This window comes from Manacus candei, unplaced genomic scaffold (genome assembly GCF_025592945.1).
Source record: "Manacus candei isolate 608988 ecotype Guabito, Panama unplaced genomic scaffold, ASM2559294v1 h1tg000025l, whole genome shotgun sequence".
In the NCBI taxonomy this organism is placed as follows: Eukaryota; Metazoa; Chordata; class Aves; order Passeriformes; family Pipridae; genus Manacus; species Manacus candei.
Genome location: NW_026138073.1, coordinates 4056136 through 4077648, shown reverse-complemented (window position 1 = coordinate 4077648; position 21513 = coordinate 4056136). Strand labels below are relative to the sequence as shown.

Genomic DNA, 21513 nt, shown 5'->3' with positions numbered 1-21513 from the left:
GCACTCTCTCTCCTCTCACCTGGTACAGAGGACAATCCCCATGTGACAGTAACTCCACACCCAGCAGACCCGGGGGGGTAGGACAGGCATATCAAGGATATGAAGTTCCTATAAAACTCAAAAAAACCAGTGCTCCAGCTGTGTGAAAAGATTCAGCCTTTCTGGATAGAGCCCAAGGGCACCATCCCAGGGTGGGAGGGATCAGCCAGGGCTTGTTCCCACCCCAAGAGGGAAGCAGGTTTCTTTCATTCTGCTAATCTGGACAGGAAGTTGTAGGCACTTCTTTGATTTCCATTTAAACAATTTAGAAGATTTTGAAGAAGTGTGGGGGGGTCATGTAATCAAGTTCAATAAAGCAAATCTCCCAGAGTAAAACTATTAACTGTTCAACATCATTTGGAATAAATACATCCCTACAGATGCAGGGATGAAAGGACAGTTCAAAAATTCTACAAAGTCTTTAAATCAATGGTTGCAAAATACCAATATGCAATTTGTCAGGTTCCTGTGAACTTGCCCTACCCAGTCTGATCCAAGCCTGATTTTGGATTGTGGCATACGATACACTGAATTTTAGTCAAGAACACATCCATCAACCCTGATTCCAAGTAATAATAACTATCATGAGAATTAAGCCATATGGAAAAAAAATCCATGATTTTATAGGCCAATGAAAAATTGACAACAGTTTGTAATGTGGACTTTAGTAGTCAATGTGCAGCTACCCTACCCTATGGGCAGAATAAAGTGTCTCTCAGTCTCTACCCAACATTGAAGCAGAGAGGTCTTTAATATTAAAGGGGCACACAAGGCAACAATATAAAAATAATTTACTTCAATAGGATGAATAAAGTAATACCTTAAATTAGCAAGTTCCAGTGACATCACCAGCTCAGCCATTCCTGCCAGCAGATCCAACTCTACTGAAATCAACATCCGTGCTGAAAACAAACCTGGGGAAGAGGTGAGAGAGTCTGGCTTGTTTCCAAAAGTAAAACAAAGAGGAGGGAGAGGTGTGTGATTAATTCTCCATTGGTATTCCACTCACATTTCCTCCAAAGACAGGGAAGTATTTCAAGTGAGAAATCTTGCTCATCAAGCTGTTACAAACATTTTTCCTCAATGTGTTCTACCCCTCTCTTCTCTGAAGTCACTTTTCTTCTCCATCACACAGGCCTGGAGGCTGTCCATGTACATCCCACCTGCAAGTATCTGCTGGCACTCCATACTTTTTCATTAAAAAAAATAAATCTCAATCTATGAACAAAACAGATAGCTTTTAAGAGAGTTTTACTGAAAAATACACAGGTTTGAAAAAACAGGACCGGAAACATTTCATCTCAGAAAGCAATTACAGAAGCAAGACATTTGGACTTTAGAAAATGTGTTTAATTGTTAATACTCATTAACTACACAGTTCATAAATACAAGTTAAAGTTGTAAATACAAGATGAAGTTGTAAAAAAAAAATAATCTCAAATGCGTGATAATTATTTTTAAATTTATTTGATTTTTACTGTTGTCTCCTTAGTATGTGGAAATTAGTGCAACTTGAACAGCTGCCAAACAAAAACCTCTAAACGAGGAAGGAGTGCTAAGTGGCACAGTCATCTCTACCTTGCAGCTTCTTCTCGTAAGGGGAACTAAATCAATCTTTGGTAGTATATTAAAGCACCTCAAATAGTTAAAATAGACAAACACTTAAAGGTTAACACTGTTTATATTTCTATTCTTGCTGCAACACAATCTATTACTTTTCTGTATTTTTTGTTTGTTTTAAAAAGGTCACTTAGGAAGTTTTCATGGCTTGAAACTACAGATGAGGGAGCCTCTTCCTTAGCACTAAAGTCAGCAGCAATTCTGACACTGACCTAGTGGGTGCAGACATGGGCCTGAAGTACTCCTGGAAGTGGGAGGGATGGATCCAGTTTGTAAAACACATTAGAAATTATTCATTACACTTTTTCATGAATGTACAGAAATGTACCATAAGAAAGCATACAATATAAAAACATAAACACCCCATCGCTTCTTAAATAAGATGGGGTGGAGTTTGCAGGTTTTCCTACCAAAAAATTTCTCATTCTAGCCTGAACGAGGGTTCTTCTGAAATCAATACAATCAAAAGACATCAACATCATCCCACACAGGGTTAGTCCCAATATAATAAATATAATTTAATGAACCCTTTTCTATTTACATTTACAGTATGTGTGCTGTTGTCAGTGCACAACCAGATTACACTGAATATTAGAATATTAGAATAAATGCAGTGCAATTTCTTTCTCTCTTGGGACAAACTCAGTGAGTAAATCTTAACATGATAGGAATGTCTCAAAGTGAAAATTGAAAACACATTTCCCCAAGCCAGCATTCCTCTATGCAGAGCACATCTCAGAGAAGCAGCGCAGCATCTCTGTGCATGTTTGCTTTTCCACTAAATACAGTGCAGAAGGAAAGAAAGCCTGCTATCTGAATGAAATGGGAATATAGAATCAGGTTGAAAAAACAAGTGGCCAAAATATCTTTTAAAAGAAACAATGAAGAATTAAAAAGGTCAACTCAACATGAAGTGATGAATTGCACATTTAGAGGTCAAGGCAACTGTTTTTCTTCATTTTCAACAGCAATAGCCCAGTTTGAAATGTCAGAAACTCAAGAGGACCAACTGCATGTAGCACTTCTGCAGGGCTTCCACCATTCTCCTCCTTGTCCAGACCACCTCAAAACACCAAAGAACAACAAATGAGCTTGGCACACACTGCACTTAATGCTTTCCACGTCAGCCTTCGAAAGCATGGTGCTCTCTGTGGGCTAGGGAAGAGAAAAGGGGAAAAAAAGAATAAAAGAACATGTAAACTATGGCAAGGAAAAGATTAAAAAAAACAGAAGATGGCAGTGTATAAATCAGTCAAGGAAGACATAACATGCCAACAAGTGATCTTTGGGAATACACTATTCTGATAATACATTTATAGAGATATTAAAATACGAGATCCCTTAAAATCCTGATTGTAAATGGTTCCTCTAAATGAATCCTTCAATTGAACAGCGTGTAGCCTTGAGAGTTATCAAGAGATTTGTCTCACTTGTTTTATGACTCAGGCATATTAAACATGAAACCAAATATATTCTACGATTAAATTAAAAATATCTTTTGAATGATAGCTAACTTTTACATTGAAAGGACCTAATTTTAATGCAATGACAGATGCTATGTTCCTAAGTGATTAATGATGAATCAGGCAGGATATTCCCATGGAAATACCCTCCCAGCATCTTGTTTTTCTAATGAAGGTGGAAATTAACTGTACAAACAGTACAAAACACTTACGTTTATAGAAGACTGCCTTAAAAGATGTGTGTGGCAGAAGTTTGTGAATCTTCTCTAGAACTTTTGCTTCACTTGCTGAAGAGGCATTCACGTTCCAGACTTGCACAACATCTTCACGGTCCCGAACGCTGACACTAACCCCTATTACTTCATCTTCTGCACAGAAGGGGAAGAATCATTAAGGAATACTTTACAAGTGAGACATGTCTAATTTGCTACTTATGTATTATGAAACAGTGCCCAAAAGCTGAGGAAAAAAATGAAGACTTGAAAAAAAAAAAAAAAAAAAGCAATCTCCAGTGAGGAAAATACCAATGTTTAAACCAGACAAAACAGTTACCAGAAAGAACCACTGTGTTTATAGAAGCTATTGGAAATATTACCTCATAGTGTTTTTTATGAAGTGCCATAAAATTATTCATCTTTGCTATTAGCACTCTTGATTAGAAGGGAATCACAAGACTCCCTTCAGTAAGGTCAGCAATAAGATAATTTACCTACAATAATGCCTACAAGCAAAAATGTGAGGATGAGGGTGAAACAACTAAAACCCCAGGAACAGTACCTGGTGGAAATCAGATACTAGCTTTTCCAGACTTTGTTCTCTTTTTCCTTTACATTTTGTCAAGACGGCAACAGAAAAAAGGAAAAAAAATTAATAAAGCCCCAGTCAGGCTGCTGCTGCCAGTGCTGGTAACTCCATGTTTTGCTGAGAAAGCCCTTTTTGGTGTGAAATTCTCAGGATGCAGTTTTATGGACAGCTCAAAGGCCGAGCCATAGTTTTCCACTGGGAGCAATGGGTACCTCCAGCTGTGAGCTCCATGGCACATGCATCCTAAGGAAGGGGTCAGTAATGATAACACAAAGATAGTGCCAAAACCACATGGACAAGGGGAAAACTACCTCTGTAGGCAGCAGAGTATCATAAGAAACTATTCTTTAACAGAACCTTAATGAATTAAATGGTCAGACTTGTACTTGCTTTTCATGACTAAGAAGTTGCCTTTGACAATCTGTTTCAAAGCAGCTAGTGTTCACAGTACCTTCTCAGAGTTCCTTTCCTTGCAAGGAACCTTGCAAGCCTAGAGAAGATATTTATTCTGAAAGGGACTTCATTAAATTATTACCTCTGACCAAAATAATATGTGAGCTTCTGGATGATTAATGCCCGTTTTCCAGTAAACCAGCAAAGTACTTTTAGAATATTTATGTAAATTCAATTACATGAAACATTACCTTGACCTGAGCAATATTTTTAAGCAATGAACAAAATATTGCTTCTGGGTAGAGTGCTAACCTGGGATTCAGGAGAGCCAGGTTTGTGTTGTGGCCCTGCTGTGGGCTTTTAATGTCACCACAGGCAAACTACGCAGTGTCCCTCTGCTTCAGGTCTGCACTGGTGCTTCCCCTGACAATTCCTAACCAGTGGCACCATGAGGGCACATGGGGACATCTCTTCAAGGCCAGGTTGGATGGGGCTCTGAGAAATCTGCTCTAATGGAAGGTGTCCCTGCCCATGGCAGGGGGTTTAGAACTAGATGATCTTTAATGTCCCTGCCAACCCAAACCTTTTATGATTTCTATGACTGATCTAATTTAGATGCTTCCAACTGTGCCAATCCAAACAATCTGTATGGAGGTGCCATTTAGGGTTCCATAATCCTGATACTGGGGAATGAAAATTAATTAATTAAATACTGGCTAACTGACAGATGTTTAATAACTAGAAAACCTGCTGGCTTCCCACAGACACAAGCTGTTGAGCTTGAGTCTTGTACAAAGGTAGTCAGCATACCTTGTCCTCTTCTTAATGACAACAGGTATGAACAGGGTTTCCAGCCCTACACCCCATTTTTAGCAGTGCTACCGTGTTCTGTATTCCAACTCAATTTGTCATGCTTGCCTCAATCATTACCTGCTGCACAACAATCTGTAAACTGCTCTCCAATAGTTGCCAGCAGTAGCTCTTTCCAAACTGCAGCCTAAGGAAGAAGAAAAAAGTTACATTTGCATTATTATTTTTTAATTTAAAAGTTTTGCTAGCTCAGTTTGGAGTGTCTTCTCTTTCTGAAGTTGTCTAGAAAAAAAAGGAGTATTTATTGCAAGTACATGCTGTGTTATATAATTCATAGTTAGGTCTGAACAAGATGGTTCATCTCAGTCAAAGAGATGCTGTGCACTCGTGATGAAGAACGAACCCAAAAAATGAGAAACAGGTATAAAGGTATTATTTATGTTATTTACAAGGCAATGAAAGCTGACTGAAGTTCACCTTCAAGCAGACCTTTCAGAAGTGACTGGGGCCATGTGGTGTGTAGTTTGAGAGATCAAAAGTACCTTCATTTCAAAAATGGGCTGTCATTCAGCCTCTGAAAAACAAGGCCTCTGGGGCCCCTAAATTCACTGCCCAGTAATGCAGGTTTCCCAAACCACTTGTCACTTCTGGCAATCTTCACACCTTGGATTATAAGAGGAAAAAGACAATTTGAGTCTTTTGTGATCACTTGGGACTGCAGGGGAGGAAAGCTGCAACTCACATAGAGGAAAAAAGCCCACAGGCAAAAATCAATTAACTTTTGGTTGAAATTGAGTGCCATCTTTCAGCATTTAATGCCTTCTGCAAGGCTGTCACATTTTCCTGACACTTCACTTTTCGTGTTTAAAGGCCTGATCCAAAGCATACTTGCACACATAAACACCACGTGTGAAGAGGTCAAATCTCCTCGCCATGGAAGTTCACAGGAGAAGTTACTCACGTGCATTTGATTAGGGATGCAAAGAGAAACCCAGTTATTTCATCAGGGCTCAAACAATGACATGCCTGAACAGACTTAATCTTTAACACTTCTGAATTTAAAAAAAAAAAAAAAAGAGAGGGGAAAAAAAAGGGAAAAAAACCTGAGCAGCACTGCAATTTCCCAAAATGCACACAAGGTGCTCTGACAACTCACCGTTGCCAAAGGGGATGATCCTACTTGTCTTTTCTATTTTACGCCCATCAAAAGTTCTCCTGGCCATACAGTCTAATTAAAAATAAAAAAACCCCAGGAGACTTTTTGCAACAACAGAGTGCACTAAGCTGGTTCATTAAACAGTCTGATGAGGATCAGAGCCAGTGCAAGAGGGATCAGGAGAGAAGGAAGCAAGATCTTGCCTCTTCCAGTGGGAGCACAGCCATGAGTTACTGGTGGAAACAACGCCTTGGTCCACATTTGGCTGTAGAAAGTCACAGGCTACTCAGAGCCATCACAGGGGCAAACAAGCCACACCAAGCAGAAATAGTCCTACAGAGTTTGACAGAGTGTTTAGGAGCATTTCAGTGAAACTCTGTGCTGTGTCGACTGTGGTTCTGGCTATAATTTAGCATAGATTATCAGGAAAAGGTTTCCTGTTTTCCTTTGTATGCCTGTAAGCAAACAGTCTCGAGAACAAAGGTGATTATAAATTCCCATGTTTCCAAATGGAAACTCTGCAGCTTTCAATTGCTTGATAACACGTTGCCAAATGTTATCTAAAGCAAGAGAGATGGAATTATTGGAAAAGAAAGTTTTGCTCATTGTATTTAAAAGGTTATGTATGGTAAAACAGTGTTTGGTTGTTGTGTTGGATGATGTCAGAAGTAAAAAGTTTTACAACAGTTTTATCAGATACAATTTAAAGATACTCCCTTACTAAACAAGATCTGAGTAAGAAGTCAATATAACATACCGTACTTTCTTTAGGGACCTTCATTTTCCATATACCTCCTTTGGCATTGCTTTCTTCTTCCCTGTTATGGGAAATAGATCAGTGAAAATAAACAGTCAATTCCACATCTAGATAACCTTATGTTTGTGGTTTAATTTTCCCAGAAAGATCCCATCTGAAACGCAATTACTAACTCCAGGGAGCATGACTCTGACTTCTGACATCACAGATAATTCTTTCATTGTTCATATGAAGTGTATCTCTCAACACCTAATCCCTTTTCCTAAGTTTTGTGTCTTGGAAAATACTTACATTTTCCCTGACAACAGACCGTTTTTGAAGTGGCTGCACACTGTATGGGAACAAGCCACAAAACAATTTTATGTTTTACCATGGTAACCTTTTATTTTGGAAAACCTCTGGCATATTTTCACAGAAGCAACTTATTAGTCTCCCATTCATCCAATTTAACAAAAGAACATGAGCACACTTCATTTCAGTTTTGTGACAGCTAGAAATTAATTGCTCATATTTAAAAAAGACTGAAGTTGCCCAGGGTCAGGGCAGACATAATCATTAAACTGCCTTGTAATGACAAAGGTACGATGTACAAACCTGTGAGCTCCTCAAGTTTATTCTGTCACAATTCATTCAATAAGATTTTAAATTATCGCTTTTACTTTCCTGTTAAAACTCTGTAAAAGCAAAGTTAAAGGAATAACCTAAAATTCATCTTTGGTGGGAGACAGATGGTCCTGGGGAATTTCCATTAGGTTTCATAGGGGGCTTAGATATTCCAATCCTGACAGATGCTGGGGAAAGGAGCTGGGAAGCTTTAGGAGAACACTTTCAAAAAACCTGCAGTCCTCAATTCTTACTTCAGAACTGGTTTTTCTGTCTAAAAAAAAAAATTTACATATATAAGTGTGTATATATATAAATGCTGATATTGGTCAATATACTTTAATGTGTAATTACTGAAAAGTTAGTGGGTTACTGATGATGAGATCAATCTCTGGCAATCCCTTTCCTAAAATACAAAATTACTTTGATAGACTTAAAATAAAACATAAACAAGACATTCCTGTCCCACACCTGTCTCCTTTCTCCAGTTCAGGTTCTTCCACTGCCCATTCCCAGAAATGTCTGATGACAACACGTACCAGAGTGGGCGTCTTTCTCCCCGCATTAAATGGTAACTACATCTCAGAGGCAAATTTGCCACAGGAGGAATGTTGTTGTAGACACTCCAGAAATCCTTAAAAAGAAAAAAACACTAGTTGCACTAACACAAGAGAGTACGTTTCCTGCAGATTTACTGCCTTGCTAGTTTTCTCTAAAACAATTACATATCCTTCTCCTAGAGAACTGGCATCTTCTGTGTTATAACAAAATGCTTGGAGAAGAACTTGTTAGAAGTTAATTTCTAGGGGTTTTTTTAGATGCCAATTCTGCATAAGTGACGGTGGAAAGAAGGGAAGCAGTCCAAGTGTGGATTATTTTAGAATCAAGGTCCTTTTCAATAGGGAGGGAAGAAAAATAATAAAAAACAGAGTTACACTAAGTATGTGAGAACAAGGCAGCACATAGCATTTTATTAGCATATAAAAAAATTATTTGTATAAAATATCCTAGCCTAGCCTAAACTTGTGATTATCCTGAGTTACAAAACCACCACAAACAATAATTCTGGTGAACTAAATGCCTAACCAGCAACCCAGCTACTTTGTCTAAATGAAAGGTTTCAACCACATGCAAAGAATGTGAGATGCGCATGTTAATACAGGAAGGGGGGAGAAATCAGAGGATCCAAGTTACCAGGAACCATTTGATTACTTCCCAGTGTCTCTGCTGGTACAAGCAGAAGCTGTCATGCATGTTTGGGGTGGATAAAAGGCACCCAAAAGCAGTAGTGAGCAACAGGGAGGGATGACGAAAAAGATCCCAATCTCCGTTCTTCTTTATCCGACAGCCGGGAATAAGATTTTTTAAAGACTTAAGTTGCATCAACATGTGGTGATGCAACATTAATTAGTAGTGCAACTCATTAAGTATTATCTACACATAATATTCAAGTATTATCTAATACATTAAGTATTATCTAATACTTAATCATTAGCACAATTTTAGTAACAAAGATTGCAACATTATGTGATGAAATTTTGCAGCCCTTGGTGACTCTGCCTACCAGCAATTACCATTTCCCAGTCACAAGAAGAGAGATGGAAGACTAATAAAAATATAAAAACTTGTTATGAAACACCTGTTTCAACTTTTGTCTTATTCTTACCTGGTTGTTTGCCCAAACCCTAAAGCTACTGACAGAAAAAGAAGCAGAGCTACACTGGCAGATGGCTGTGGAAGCATTTGAAAGCTCTTTATGTCCTGAACCAAGGACTTTGTTTGGAAGGTTTTGGGTTGAAAACATCCTTCAGGTGGTGGAGGCTGGAATTCCTCATTGAGTAGGTACTGGCCATGAAGGAGAGTGATGGAGTCAATGAAGATTTTTGATTCACTTTCCCAAGGAAGATCATATTATATGAAAGCCTTGTTTAAAACTCCAGATCACTACAGCTGTGCTTCTCAAAGAGAAGGGTTTGGCACTACCTTAGAATTTCAGAGACTCAGTGAACTAGAATCAGCTTAGCATTAAGGTGAGACAAATACCAATTGGCTACACTTCATGGTAACTGTGGTCTTAAAACAGAAATGCAATTTTACTTGCAAGAGATGTCCACTGCTAGGCACTGGTAGATGACACAGACATGCAGAATTTCTCATTATTGTGAGTATTCCATGATGTAAGAGTACTTTAATTCAAGTTAGTTTGCTAAATTTTTTTTGATTCATGCTCAAGTAGGAAAGATCAAAAAAAAAAAAACCCACAAGCTGCAATTTTTAGTCTTTGTATAATGAATTTCTGTGTTAAATAAAACATGGGGAAAAAAAGCAGAAAAATTATTAAAATAAATCAAGTATAACAATCCAACAGAGGTACAAGTGGAAACTCAGGAAAATTTAATAATCCAATATGTTCAATCCAATATGCCTCCTCCTTTCCTGGTCTGGAAAGCCAAGTGAAATTCAAACAATGACTCAGTAATACACACACACAACTCCAACAAAACTCACGTTTCACACCTCAGGTAAGTAAAGTCACAGCTGTGACTCATTCTGTGAGGAAAAATGAAACTTAAGGTGTGAAGTTACATTAATAACATGTGGTAGCTCCTGTAGCAGAGCCAGACACTTTACCTGCACTGTTTGTACTGTATAAATCTTCTTCAAGTTTGATGCACATTCAGCTGCTGTCGTACCAGGAAGTGATCTTGAAAACAAAGTACAGGTTAATTAAAACATCTGTTTTATCAAGGAGGGAAAGAAGGGAGATGGAGAGGGAACGTGAATCGCGTGAGTGCGAGGTTGAAATATTCACGTGTCAAAGTGGAAGCCCAACTCCAATTATCATGAATCATTTAAAGATAAGAGTTAAAAAGTGCTTTTATACTTGTGAATAGGTTAATATCGACGACGTAATTTGTAAAATATGTTGATTAAACGGGAGAATTAGGAGTTTTAAACTAAGCAGCACAGCGCTGCTCTCAGGGCCACCCCATCCCCTCAGAGCCCTGCTGTTCACAGGTGACGGGCTACCAGAAAGGGGACTGCATGGTCATCCTGTACAATTATTTTTAATTGCACTTAATACACTTTAGCCCCCTTTTTTAAGCGTTTTAAGACACTCCCAGTGCTTCACACTTGGAAAAAGAACATAATCCGCGCTGTTCCCAGCGCCGGCCGCTAGGTGGGGCAGGCGCACAGGCGGCGGGAAGGCGGGATGCGGGATCCCGGAGGGATGAAGGGATGCGGGATCCCGGAGGGATGAAGGGATGCGGGATCCCGGAGGGATGAAGGGATGCGGGATCCCGGAGGGATGAAGGGATGCGGGATCCCGGAGGGATGAAGGGATGCGGGATCCCGGAGGGATGAAGGGATGCGGGATCCCGGAGGGATGAAGGGATGCGGGATCCCGGAGGGATGGTGGGAGAGTGGGATGTGGGATTATGGACAGATGAAAGGATGCGGGATCACGGAGGGATGAAGGGATGCAGGATCATGGAATGGATGGCAGGAAGGTGGGATGTGGGATCATGGAGGAATGGTGGGCAGGCAAGATCATGGAGAGATGAAGGGATGCGGGATAGCAGCAGGACCTTCCCTCAGCCCCACACCGCCTTCACTGGGGCCAGTCACAACTGTCATGGGTCCCTCCGATGGATGGGTCATGCACACGGGCTGAGGAGAAGCACACATCCCAAAGGGCAGCTCCCCTGCCAGGTGCCATGTAAACCAATGCACACAGCTCTTCCACCACTGGCACTATGTCTTCAAGCCACATCTACCACCAGCACATCCCATAAAGCCACAAGACTCTCAGGTTGGCCTCACTGCCAGACACACTGTTACACCAGGAATGGTTCAGCTTCTCCAGCTCACCCTCATACTGACCATTCCCAGCTCCCACCTGGAGCTGCTCCCTTCAGGCACGCACAGCACCAGCTGCACCTCGTCCTCTGAAAGGCCTTTTCCAACCTAAATGATTCTATTTATAACCTTCGTCATGAATCTTCAGTGCTTGAGACACGGGACGGTGCATCCACACCCTCAGACATCACTTGGCTCCTGTCACCACACTAATAGTGCATCGTAACACCCACCTTACAATTCCCAGCACACAATCCCACAGACACAATTTTTAGAGGAATGAGGTCAAAATTGCTAAGGCACATTCAGTTTGTTAGAACTGGAAATATTTTTTTCTCTTCAGAAGCTGAAGCAGGATTTCTAAAGAAAAATGAAGATCAAAGACGAAGCAACCTCCCATTGTGTCCCAGAAGAGGATACAAACATGTGTAAAATTACTAAATCTGGAAACAGAGGCAACAGAACAAGTTTAAGGAAACAGAAGAAAATGTAGCTGTTGCTCAGGTACCAGCTGAAGAAAGGATAAAAGCAAACTAAATCTCAGTAACCCTCCCTGATACATCTGATCAGAATGAAATATGTCCAGGGAAACACTGAAGTTACTCTCAGTTGTTACAGATATCATTTAGGCTCTGGGGCAAACCCTAGACATTCACATAAAGGAAGATATTTAATATGCAAAACTACTGAAACATCATCACATCTTCAGATATCTAATAATAGCTCTAAGGTTTTTTGAAGGCTCCTATCAACGTAAGTTACTTTAAAAATACAAAACCAAAAGAAAAATCCCTCCCAGCTTTTCCAGTATAGAACAGGCAAGCTAACACCTACTTTATTATTTGCCTGTTAATTACCAGACATAAGAGCACATTACAGTGGTGGAACTGGCAAGAAAACAGTGTTACATGTCCAAATCTCAAAAATCACTTTAACTAGAGGTTATAAAAACAAGCAAACAAAACCCAAGAAATTGCTGTGGCACAGATTCTAGTCCTGTGCTCATGAACTATGAAAACTTCCATGAAAAAACTGATAACTTGAAACCAGCAACAAATAAAACTGTCATCAATGCGATCAAAAGGAATTATCATAGTAAGGATTTGGGGGTTTTTTTGTGTTTTGGCAGTTTTTACTTACACTTTACACTCAGCATTGAAGAGCAAAAAGAGAAATTCACATTATTTAATAGAGAGTGCCAGTCAGCCTGGTTTTGAATGCACACAAAAAGGTAGTAAATAAATTGACTTTGAAACTTATCACATGATATTTGTCAGTAGGGAGTAGTGGATTTGTAAACTACCCCTTGTTTTTCCCTTGTTGCTGACAAAAGTAGCACCCCTCTACTAACACTTGGTTTCATGTAGAATAGAACACAAACAGGCAAAGCCTGAGATAACTTTGCCTCTCGCTGTCCCAAACCCCTGCTCAAGAAATTACTTCTCTTAGGCACCCTCAGTAACTTAGCAGTCACCAGTGCATGTGGGGTAACATATGCTGTACAACATACAGTATCATCACTCTATATCCTCATTCTGATACTGCCACTGAGTTGCCTCAATAGTAAGGTTTACTCAAATAAAAGATTAAAATGTGTTCTCCAACCATAGCCTTCAAAGGTTACCTAGATAATCGTGGTAGCCATTTAGCAAATTCAGTGCCTTTTAAAAGAGCAGCTAAGACAGGTAGACAGAATATTCCACTCTGAGGTTATAAAATGGTTCATTTTGATAGCTGCAAATAACATTTTCCAGAGAAACTGTGATCAGCTGGCAGAAAGCACCAACCAAGCAGTAAATTATCTTTTAACAGTTATGGTGAGTGACCATTTATTTCTAGTGACCTGCCCAGTAAATGCTCCATGCCCACGAGATTACATAGTGTTATTTCAGCCTTTCATCTGGCTCTAGAAAGTGTCAATCATTTATGGGTATGAGCATGAACCCCCAAACATTTTTATTTAAAAACAAACAAACAAACACAAACAAAAAAAAAACCAAACAAAAAATCCCAACAGTCAAACAAAACCAAAACCCTATTGAAAAGGCTGCAATTGAGAATATGATGATGCATCAATTTAAAAGTTCAGGGTCATTTGTTGCAGAAATTTCACCTATATAAATTTGTTTTGATGGATGTGTATAAGGCAGAGACAGTATTCTAATCACAGACAGACAGAAGGAAAAATTCCTGCAAAATTCCGGACTGCTGACAAATCTGAACTGCAGTATTTCTGTGATAGTCACCCATAAACTCAGCAGATCCACACAGATGATCGATGGGGGGGTTTTGTGCCTTGAAACCCATGAAGTTTTGATTTTAATTTTTTTTCAACTGAGTATAGAGTATAAGTTTAATTTAAGTTAGCAGAAATGGCAGATGACTTCCAATTGAAGGAACCTGTAGAAATTCCTACTTCTGTAAGTCTTCCAGGAAACACTCACACTATACACTAGGAGTAGTAAGATGTTTGTGCACTTTACTAAAAACCTCAATACACATGGTACTACAAAACAAGACCCTGCAAATACTGACCCTTGAAATGAAGCCCCTACAGGAATCCTCCCATTTGGATAATTTTACTGCCATCAAAATAAAATTAATCTGATATGCCATACTGACCTGTCAATTACTGCCATGGAACAATTCATTTCCAAGGAGCTCAGCAGGCCCTGCCAGTCCCCCTGAGCACAGTAACAGGAAGGGACATGGATCACAGCACCAGCCTGGCACCGACAGCTCTTCTGGGCATTAAAGTACTTGGTCTGTTGCCACTCCACCTACAAATGCACATCTGGGCTCCCCGTGGAGAGTCTGCACATAAAATATTCAATGGTTCTCCTGGCCTGCCTGCTCTGCTTCTTCAGGACGTTATGGGAGAAATTTTAGTGCAATATCAGGGCTAATTGAGCTGCCTAATCAGGCCAGACCCACTGTACAGCATCTCACGGTGAACCACATGGGAACGTGGAAACAGGAATAATCTACATAAACTGAATCCTAATGCTAGCTTGCTTCACTACTCCTTCATTATTCCAGCATGAATAAAGAACAAAGGATACAAAGATAAATCCCATTGTTTTATCCATGAATAAACCTCCAGGTGGTTGTGCTTATGTTAATTTCTGATGCTGAACTGTAGCTTTTCTGTTTTTCTGCAAAGAATTAAGTATAGAAGTTGTTTCATATGTGCTCACACTGGCCTTTGTTTCCCGGTGGGAATCTCATCACGGCTTTAGCGGGAGTTTAAAAGCTGCCAAGCAGTTTTGAAAATACCCCTGCAAGTGCTTAACTACAACAGCTTTTGGTATAAATAAGCAAAATATTTACTTACAAAGCATAAACTCAAAAACATGCTGTGGCACCTAAATAAATCTGGTAATCCATTCTGACTACAAAGACTGATTTCAAGCCATCAAAGCCTGTCAAAATGCACTTAGTGGGTTGAACATTCTTATAATATTAACCATCATTTTTCATTGTAAGCCACCTACTCATAAGCTGTAATAGATGAAATAGAGGATCCTAGATAAATAAGATTTTTCTATAGGGAAGAAGGGAAATTATTAAGTTTAGTTTCAAACATCTGATGTGTTCAGTTAAGAAGATTAACACATTATTAAAATAGTTCAGTTATCAAAATTTATCTACTAAACTTTATATAGAACTCATCTATAACATACAGAGAGAAAAATCAGCGCAGATAATACATTTATGCAAGAATATTTTGTCTTTCCTGGAGTAGACTAACAACCCTGCATATTTGACAGTGTTTATAAGCACATACTTCCCCTCACAAAGATACCGAAGAGTTAAACTTTTCTTGCAACAGAAATAAAATCATCTAAAGAGCATTGTTTGAACTCAGGCGAGAAGGCAAGGCAGGCAGGCCACGATCCTGCAAAGGGACCTGCCCTGCTGTACACTGAGAGTTCCATGGGAGTGAGGTTTACCTAGAAATGAGGTTTCTGTCCTGGGCTTTTGTGTGATGTGTGCTCAACTCCTGATAGCACTGATTTGTGTAGAAGGGTTCTGGCATTTTCCTTGCTGTTGACTGAAAGCGGTCTGGCAGCAGCGCTGGCAGCTCAGACACAGTGAGATCTTCAAACGATGGCTTTTTGCAAGGATGTGCAACATCTTCATTATCACATGTGCGCACACACACACTGGACTGAAAACCCTGACCACTGACAGAGCCTCTGGCTTCTTGTGATGCCAAAAAAAAAAAAAAAAAAAAATCAAACAGCTACTAGGACTCCGTTATTTCGGTAGCAAAAGGCTCAGTGCAGCAATAAACATCAGATGTGTGCTGGTTTTGGCTGGGTGGAGTTGGTTTTCCCCAGTTGGTCTAATGGGGGGCTACATTTTAGATTCGTGCTGAACACAGGGTTGATAATATAGAGATGTTTTTGTTATTGCTGAGCAGTGCTCACACAGAGCCAAGGTCTTTTCTGCTTTTCGTACTGCCACACTGGCATGCAGATAAGTACAGCAACGCTGGCTGGGGGTGCACGGGAACTGGGAGGAGAGACAGCCAGCACAGCTGACCCCAACTGACCCAGGGGATATGCCAGACCATATGCCATCATGCTTAGTCTATAAAGTGGAGGGAAGAAGAGGTGACATTTGGAATGATGGCATTTGTCTTCCCAAGTCACTGTTATGCACGATGGGGCCCTGCTCACCTGGAGTTGGCTGTACACCTGTCTGCCCGTGGGAAGCAGTGAATTAATTAATTCCTTGTTTTGATTTGATTGTGTGCACAGTTTTGGCTTTCCCTATTAAACTGTCTTTATCTCAACCCACGAGTTTTCCAGCTTTTACCCTTCCAATTCTCTCCCCAGTTCCGCTGGTGGGGGAGTGAGTGGCTGTGTGCAGCTTGGTTTTTGGCTGGGGTTAAACCACAACAGCATGTGATACCCAGGTTAAGTAACAGCTGGGATTTGCAAACTAGGATATTTTCATGATGTCCACAAGTACATCAAAAAGCATAATCGGTTTCACAGCTTTATATTCATACAAATATCACACCCAGATCCACAATCCCAAATCCCATTAAGTGATGTTTTTAAGTGCCTAACATGGCCTGTTATTCAGCCTTTGATAGTCATGTTACTTGACTTCTTTTGTGCAATCCCTATATTGAATGTGCTCCACAATGCAGTGACCAGATTCTTAATCCTCATTTTTAATTAGTTATATTCAGTGATGCACACTGACACTTTGTCATAAAAAGCAATTTAAGGGCTACACAATGTAGCAAAAACTAAACCGGCAACCTTTCATTTCAGAGCTAGAGGCCACTACAAGCAGCACCAGAATCTCACCAAGGTTAACAGAAGTGTAAAGAGCCACCAGCATGAATCAGCTTCCCATGGTGGCACCGACAACCTCTGGAAGACTTGCCAAAATTCCCCATGTTCCCTAAGACCACTGCATGCAAAAGTCCTGCAAATGAGAAGTGTGGATATGAACTTGGAAACCTGCTGAATAGACAAACAAAACTGCAGATCTAAACTGCTGGTTTCCAAACTTTTACTACGTGACCTTAGAACATTTTAACCATTAAAAAGGAAATCTCATTGCTCTTAAATGAAAAACACCTGCCAGCTTTTCTGCTGCCTTCTGTGAAACTGCTGACCTGCGAGCATTTGAAGATCATAGACGGGATTTTATTTGTCCAACTGGTGAATAATATTCTCCCAAAGCTTTTATCATGCTCACTTTCCTAAGGCATTTATGGAGTAGGACACCAGACAGCGATATCAGGTGGTGGCTATTTCAGACACACATACCAAGAAAGGCTCAGAATCTATGGGAAATGCAGTTGCCCTGTGACATGTGTGAGGTGATGGCAATGAACCAGGACCTGCCCATAGGATACCAGCCTCCAGATGTTCAGCCTGTGCCAGGGCATTCACAGAAACAAGTGCTGATGTAGATCAAACAAAGGCATTTAATTCCAGGGCAGGAGATGTATGCAGTGATGCTGTGATAAAAACAAGGCTGTGAACCCCAAGGGTAGCACATCCCTGGTTGCTACACGGAGCACCACTTAGCTGATGGATATTTATTTTAACAGCGTGACTTAATGAAAAGATACATTTTAGAGATCTTAAAATTGTATGTCATGGATCTCTCTCACAGTAATTTAATAGAAAAAGATAACCACATATCTGTCTCGACATCTATTTATCCTTACGCATCACTTCTTCCTGCTTTTCAGTCCAAGTACAGGGTAAAATGTAGCAGCAGCCAAAAATCAATACCATCTCCTGAGGAAACAGCACTGCTCCACACTAGGTACTACTGAAGTAAGTTAAAAAAGCACCCACAGTTATCTGCTCCAGAAAGTCCATCCAACACAAGCCTAAGCAGAGATTCCTCCATCAAATCTCCATGGATGTACCAATAAATATCCCAGCCACTTCTCTGCAGAGACATGAACCTCCACACACAGCAGTAAATTAAGTTCTTGGTTCCATCTCCTGTGTGCTTTTTAATGCCTTGAATGTTTTTTTGACAATAAAACATGCCTTGTTTGCCATCATTCTTATTCCCTACCATTCTTATTCCATTGCTGTTGTCAGTAAACAAAACACACAGTTTTGTGTATAAATGATCTCATTTTTTCCCCCCCCTGATACATACAGTCTTGGATTTATAAGTTAAGAAGCAACAATACTAATTAAATGCACTTATATGTGATCTGAAAGAAGACAAAACCAAAAAATCAATAGAATAACTGAATTTTAAGAGTCTAAAGTACGGTGGAACCAAGACTTAGGAAAAAAAAAAAATCATGATACAACTCAGGAACTTGGAATGAGTTTTAACTTCCGATGTTGATTATAAAAGATAGACATGCTTATCTCTACATGGCTTGTGTAAATAAACAGGTCTGGTTGGGGGCTTGCTTAAACACCAGTCCAAATGGTGCTTTTTACAGATAAAGGCACAAAAAGTATTACTCGGACCCTGAACCCGACCACAACTATGTCATGAGTACAAAAGGATTAATCAGAAATTATTGGTGGGTTTATTTATTAGATTTGATTTGTGGGACCTGATAATATTTGTGTGCTTTCAACAGTTTCTTGTTATTTCCCTGTCATGAGTTGAAAAGTTACCAAAAAAATAACTAAAGGGAAGAATTTCACCAATAGTGTGAGGCAATCGAGTGGCAGAAAAGCTGATAAAGGAGAGAACTTTCCTTCTGGAATGGGGGGCAGGGGGGAGCGGAGAAATACACCAGAAAACTGGTAAAAGGAGACAGAGAGGATTAAAAAACAAGACGCTAGAAAATACACACTTGAAAAAAATAATCTCAAATTCTGGTTATAAACTTTCTGTTTCAGTTTTGACTTTGGTACTTTTCCCCTATGCCTCTCTGTGTGCACCACGGGGGTGAGCTCCCCTGGCAGAGGCTTTCCACGGCATTAGAAGCTCCAACTTCAAGCACACAAAATGTAATACGGACACTGCAGTTAATTAATAAATTTTAGCTAATTCTTCATAACAAGAAGGATCACCTACAGGAGCCAAACCTGATACTAAAAGAGTTATAAGACCGGGCACATCCCGGCCGCTGGGACCGGGTCCATTTGGGCAGCAGCAGGGATGCACAAACCACAGCAAGCAAAGCACAACCTTTACCCTTCCATTCCCGGGGCTGTCGAGCGTCATTTCTAAATTTAGAGCCCAAACCTCCACCGACGTTTCCTGGGTCAATGTGCGGCCGTTCAACTACAAAACCGAAAGCGTTTCCAAACCGGTTTCACTACGCGGCTCCCTCCTCGATGGGGGCAGGCACCGGGACAGTCCCTCGCACCAGCGCTTCTCCCGTGTCCGCAGCCCAAGATTAATTTCCCGGTGTCCAATCTGTTGGACGAGCGAACCGGTAACGCGCAGGGATGCTCTCCACGGACGGATCTGGGGGGTTTTCTCCAGCTCCTCTCCGCCCCCCTGGCCCCACTCACTTGTCCAGCCAGAAGGTCCATGGCGAGTGGAGCGGCAGCCCCGGTAGCCCCGGCGCCTCCTGCTCGGGGGGGCTGAGCGCCATCAACCCGGGCGGGCGGGGGGGCGAGGGGCGGGACGGGCGCGGGGAGGGGACAAGGGACGGCGAGGAGGGACGGGGAGGGGGCGAGCGGGACTCGGGCTTGGAACAGGGGCAGGGGAGGGACAGAGAAGCGGGGCAAGGGTGCGACGGGAAGGACAGACGGACGGCATGGGGAAGGGGGAGAGGGAGCCACGCTGATGGTGACAGCGATGGACGTGCCCAAAGGGCCCACTGGAGAGCACGGGTGGCTCCCCAAAGGGGCCGTGACCCAGGACATGCACTCGCCCGGTCACTGCCTCTCCTCTGGGAGGGGAATCGCCGATCTGCTTCCTTAGACCTTTACGAGGACCCACGGCCAGGAGGCTCTGGGGCAGACAGGGTACCCAAAGCCCCCGCTGGGGCAGACAGGGTACCCAAAGCCCCCGCTGGGGCAGACAGGGTACCCAAAGCCCCCGCTGGGGCAGACAGGGTACCCAAAGCCCCCGCTGGGGCAGACAGGGTACCCAAAGCCCCCGCTGGGGCAGACAGGGTACCCAAAGCCCCCGCTGGGGCAGACAGGGTACCCAAAGCCCCCGCTGGGGCAGACAGGGTACCCAAAGCCCCCGTCCTGCACCGCGCACGCTGCTGGCAGCCCCTTCTCTGCACAGGCACAGGGCACATCGCAGACCTGATGCGTCTCTGGGGCTGCCTTTTTGAGCAAATTAACCTTCGTGCTCAGTTTGGCTTGGCAACACTGACCAAAACACTAAATCTCTCTGAAAACCCAAGGTTTAGGACGCAAAACCTTTGCACGTTCATATAATAGAGGGATGGCCGCCGTGCAAACTGACCATGGATGGAGACAACACAACAACGAACCTTTCCAGACTTTGGGGGGGGGATAATTTCTCTGTCTTCTCATCTTCTCTACAGCCCATTTAATTTACATATTTGGTTTTATAGGGAGATGTTCCTCACAAATCCAACATGGACATGTGCAAAAAAACCCCTCACGTTATTTTTATAATAGTATTTTTAAAATTAAGATTCTCCCTATTGGGACCGTGCACAGTAGTAAAGTTAAACACCCACATAAGTGATAGCAGGATCAAAGACTATGAATCACAGATTGCCTTGCAAGCACATTTAGTAGGATGAATAACTTCATATATACTTCATCCTATAGGAAAAATCAATAAAGACACACTCCTTTAAAGAAATAAAAATCTAACTGTAGGAAAGGGCAAAGATCACCCATAAAAAGCAGTCTGCACAGTGACAATAAAGAAACACAAAAAGTTAATGATTATGTTGTCCAGATGGAAAATGCAAACCGCTAATCCAAATTAAATAAGATCTGGAAAACCAGTTGCGCCATCTCATGCAATTTAATTTATTCCTCTTTAAATAGAAGGCAAGATAATGACCATTTGGGAGAGCTTGGAATCTAAAAATTCATTGCTATGCCCACTCCAAGCATTTTCTCTCTATTTTAATGGTGAGCCCACCAAAAATGTTAATCCTGAAAAAAAACCCTACAATAAATGGCTGGACCTAGGCACAGATTTTCTCAGAAGAGCTGGAGGAGAGGAGGAAAGTGCTAATTTCTTATGACCTCAAAGGGCCACATCTTGCCTCTGTGACTGGTGATGACAGTCTCCATGCCCAACACATTTTTGGTGTCCTCTGCTGAGGTTGCCAACAAAGTATTACATTTTGGATATGCAGCAGCATCACTGTGGAAGTGAGGCCTAACTCACTAGGCTGTATTACAAAAACTAACTTTGAATCCAGCACCTGCCTCTGATGGGAACCACATGCTTCAGTGAAAACCTCCAGATTCCATTAGGAGGGAGCTGCTCATCAGTTAAAACATTACAGCTCAGGCTGAAAACAAATCATCATGTTATAAACAACCTGAGCTGCAAGGAACAATATAAAAGTACAACCCCCACACCTCTGAGACACG

At 41.3% G+C, this 21513-nt stretch overlaps 1 protein-coding gene across 2 annotated transcripts; it reads right to left on the bottom strand.

Moving 5' to 3' along the window:
• Positions 1-1468: 1468 nt before the first annotated feature.
• EIF4E3 (eukaryotic translation initiation factor 4E family member 3) lies at positions 1469-19909 on the bottom strand. Of its 2 annotated transcripts, none has more exons than XM_051788720.1 (7): positions 19486-19909; positions 10277-10349; positions 8185-8279; positions 7043-7103; positions 5250-5316; positions 3335-3490; positions 1469-2814 (listed from the first exon to the last, which is right to left on the bottom strand). In XM_051788720.1, the coding sequence occupies exons 1-7, from the start codon at positions 19566-19568 to the stop codon at positions 2783-2785; spliced, it is 567 nt and encodes a 188-aa protein (XP_051644680.1). In that variant the 5' UTR covers positions 19569-19909; the 3' UTR covers positions 1469-2782. The 2 variants fall into 2 exon arrangements, with proteins under 2 accessions (XP_051644680.1, XP_051644681.1); XM_051788721.1 differs by lacking the exon at positions 19486-19909 and adding an exon at positions 19214-19465.
• Positions 19910-21513: the final 1604 nt, after the last annotated feature.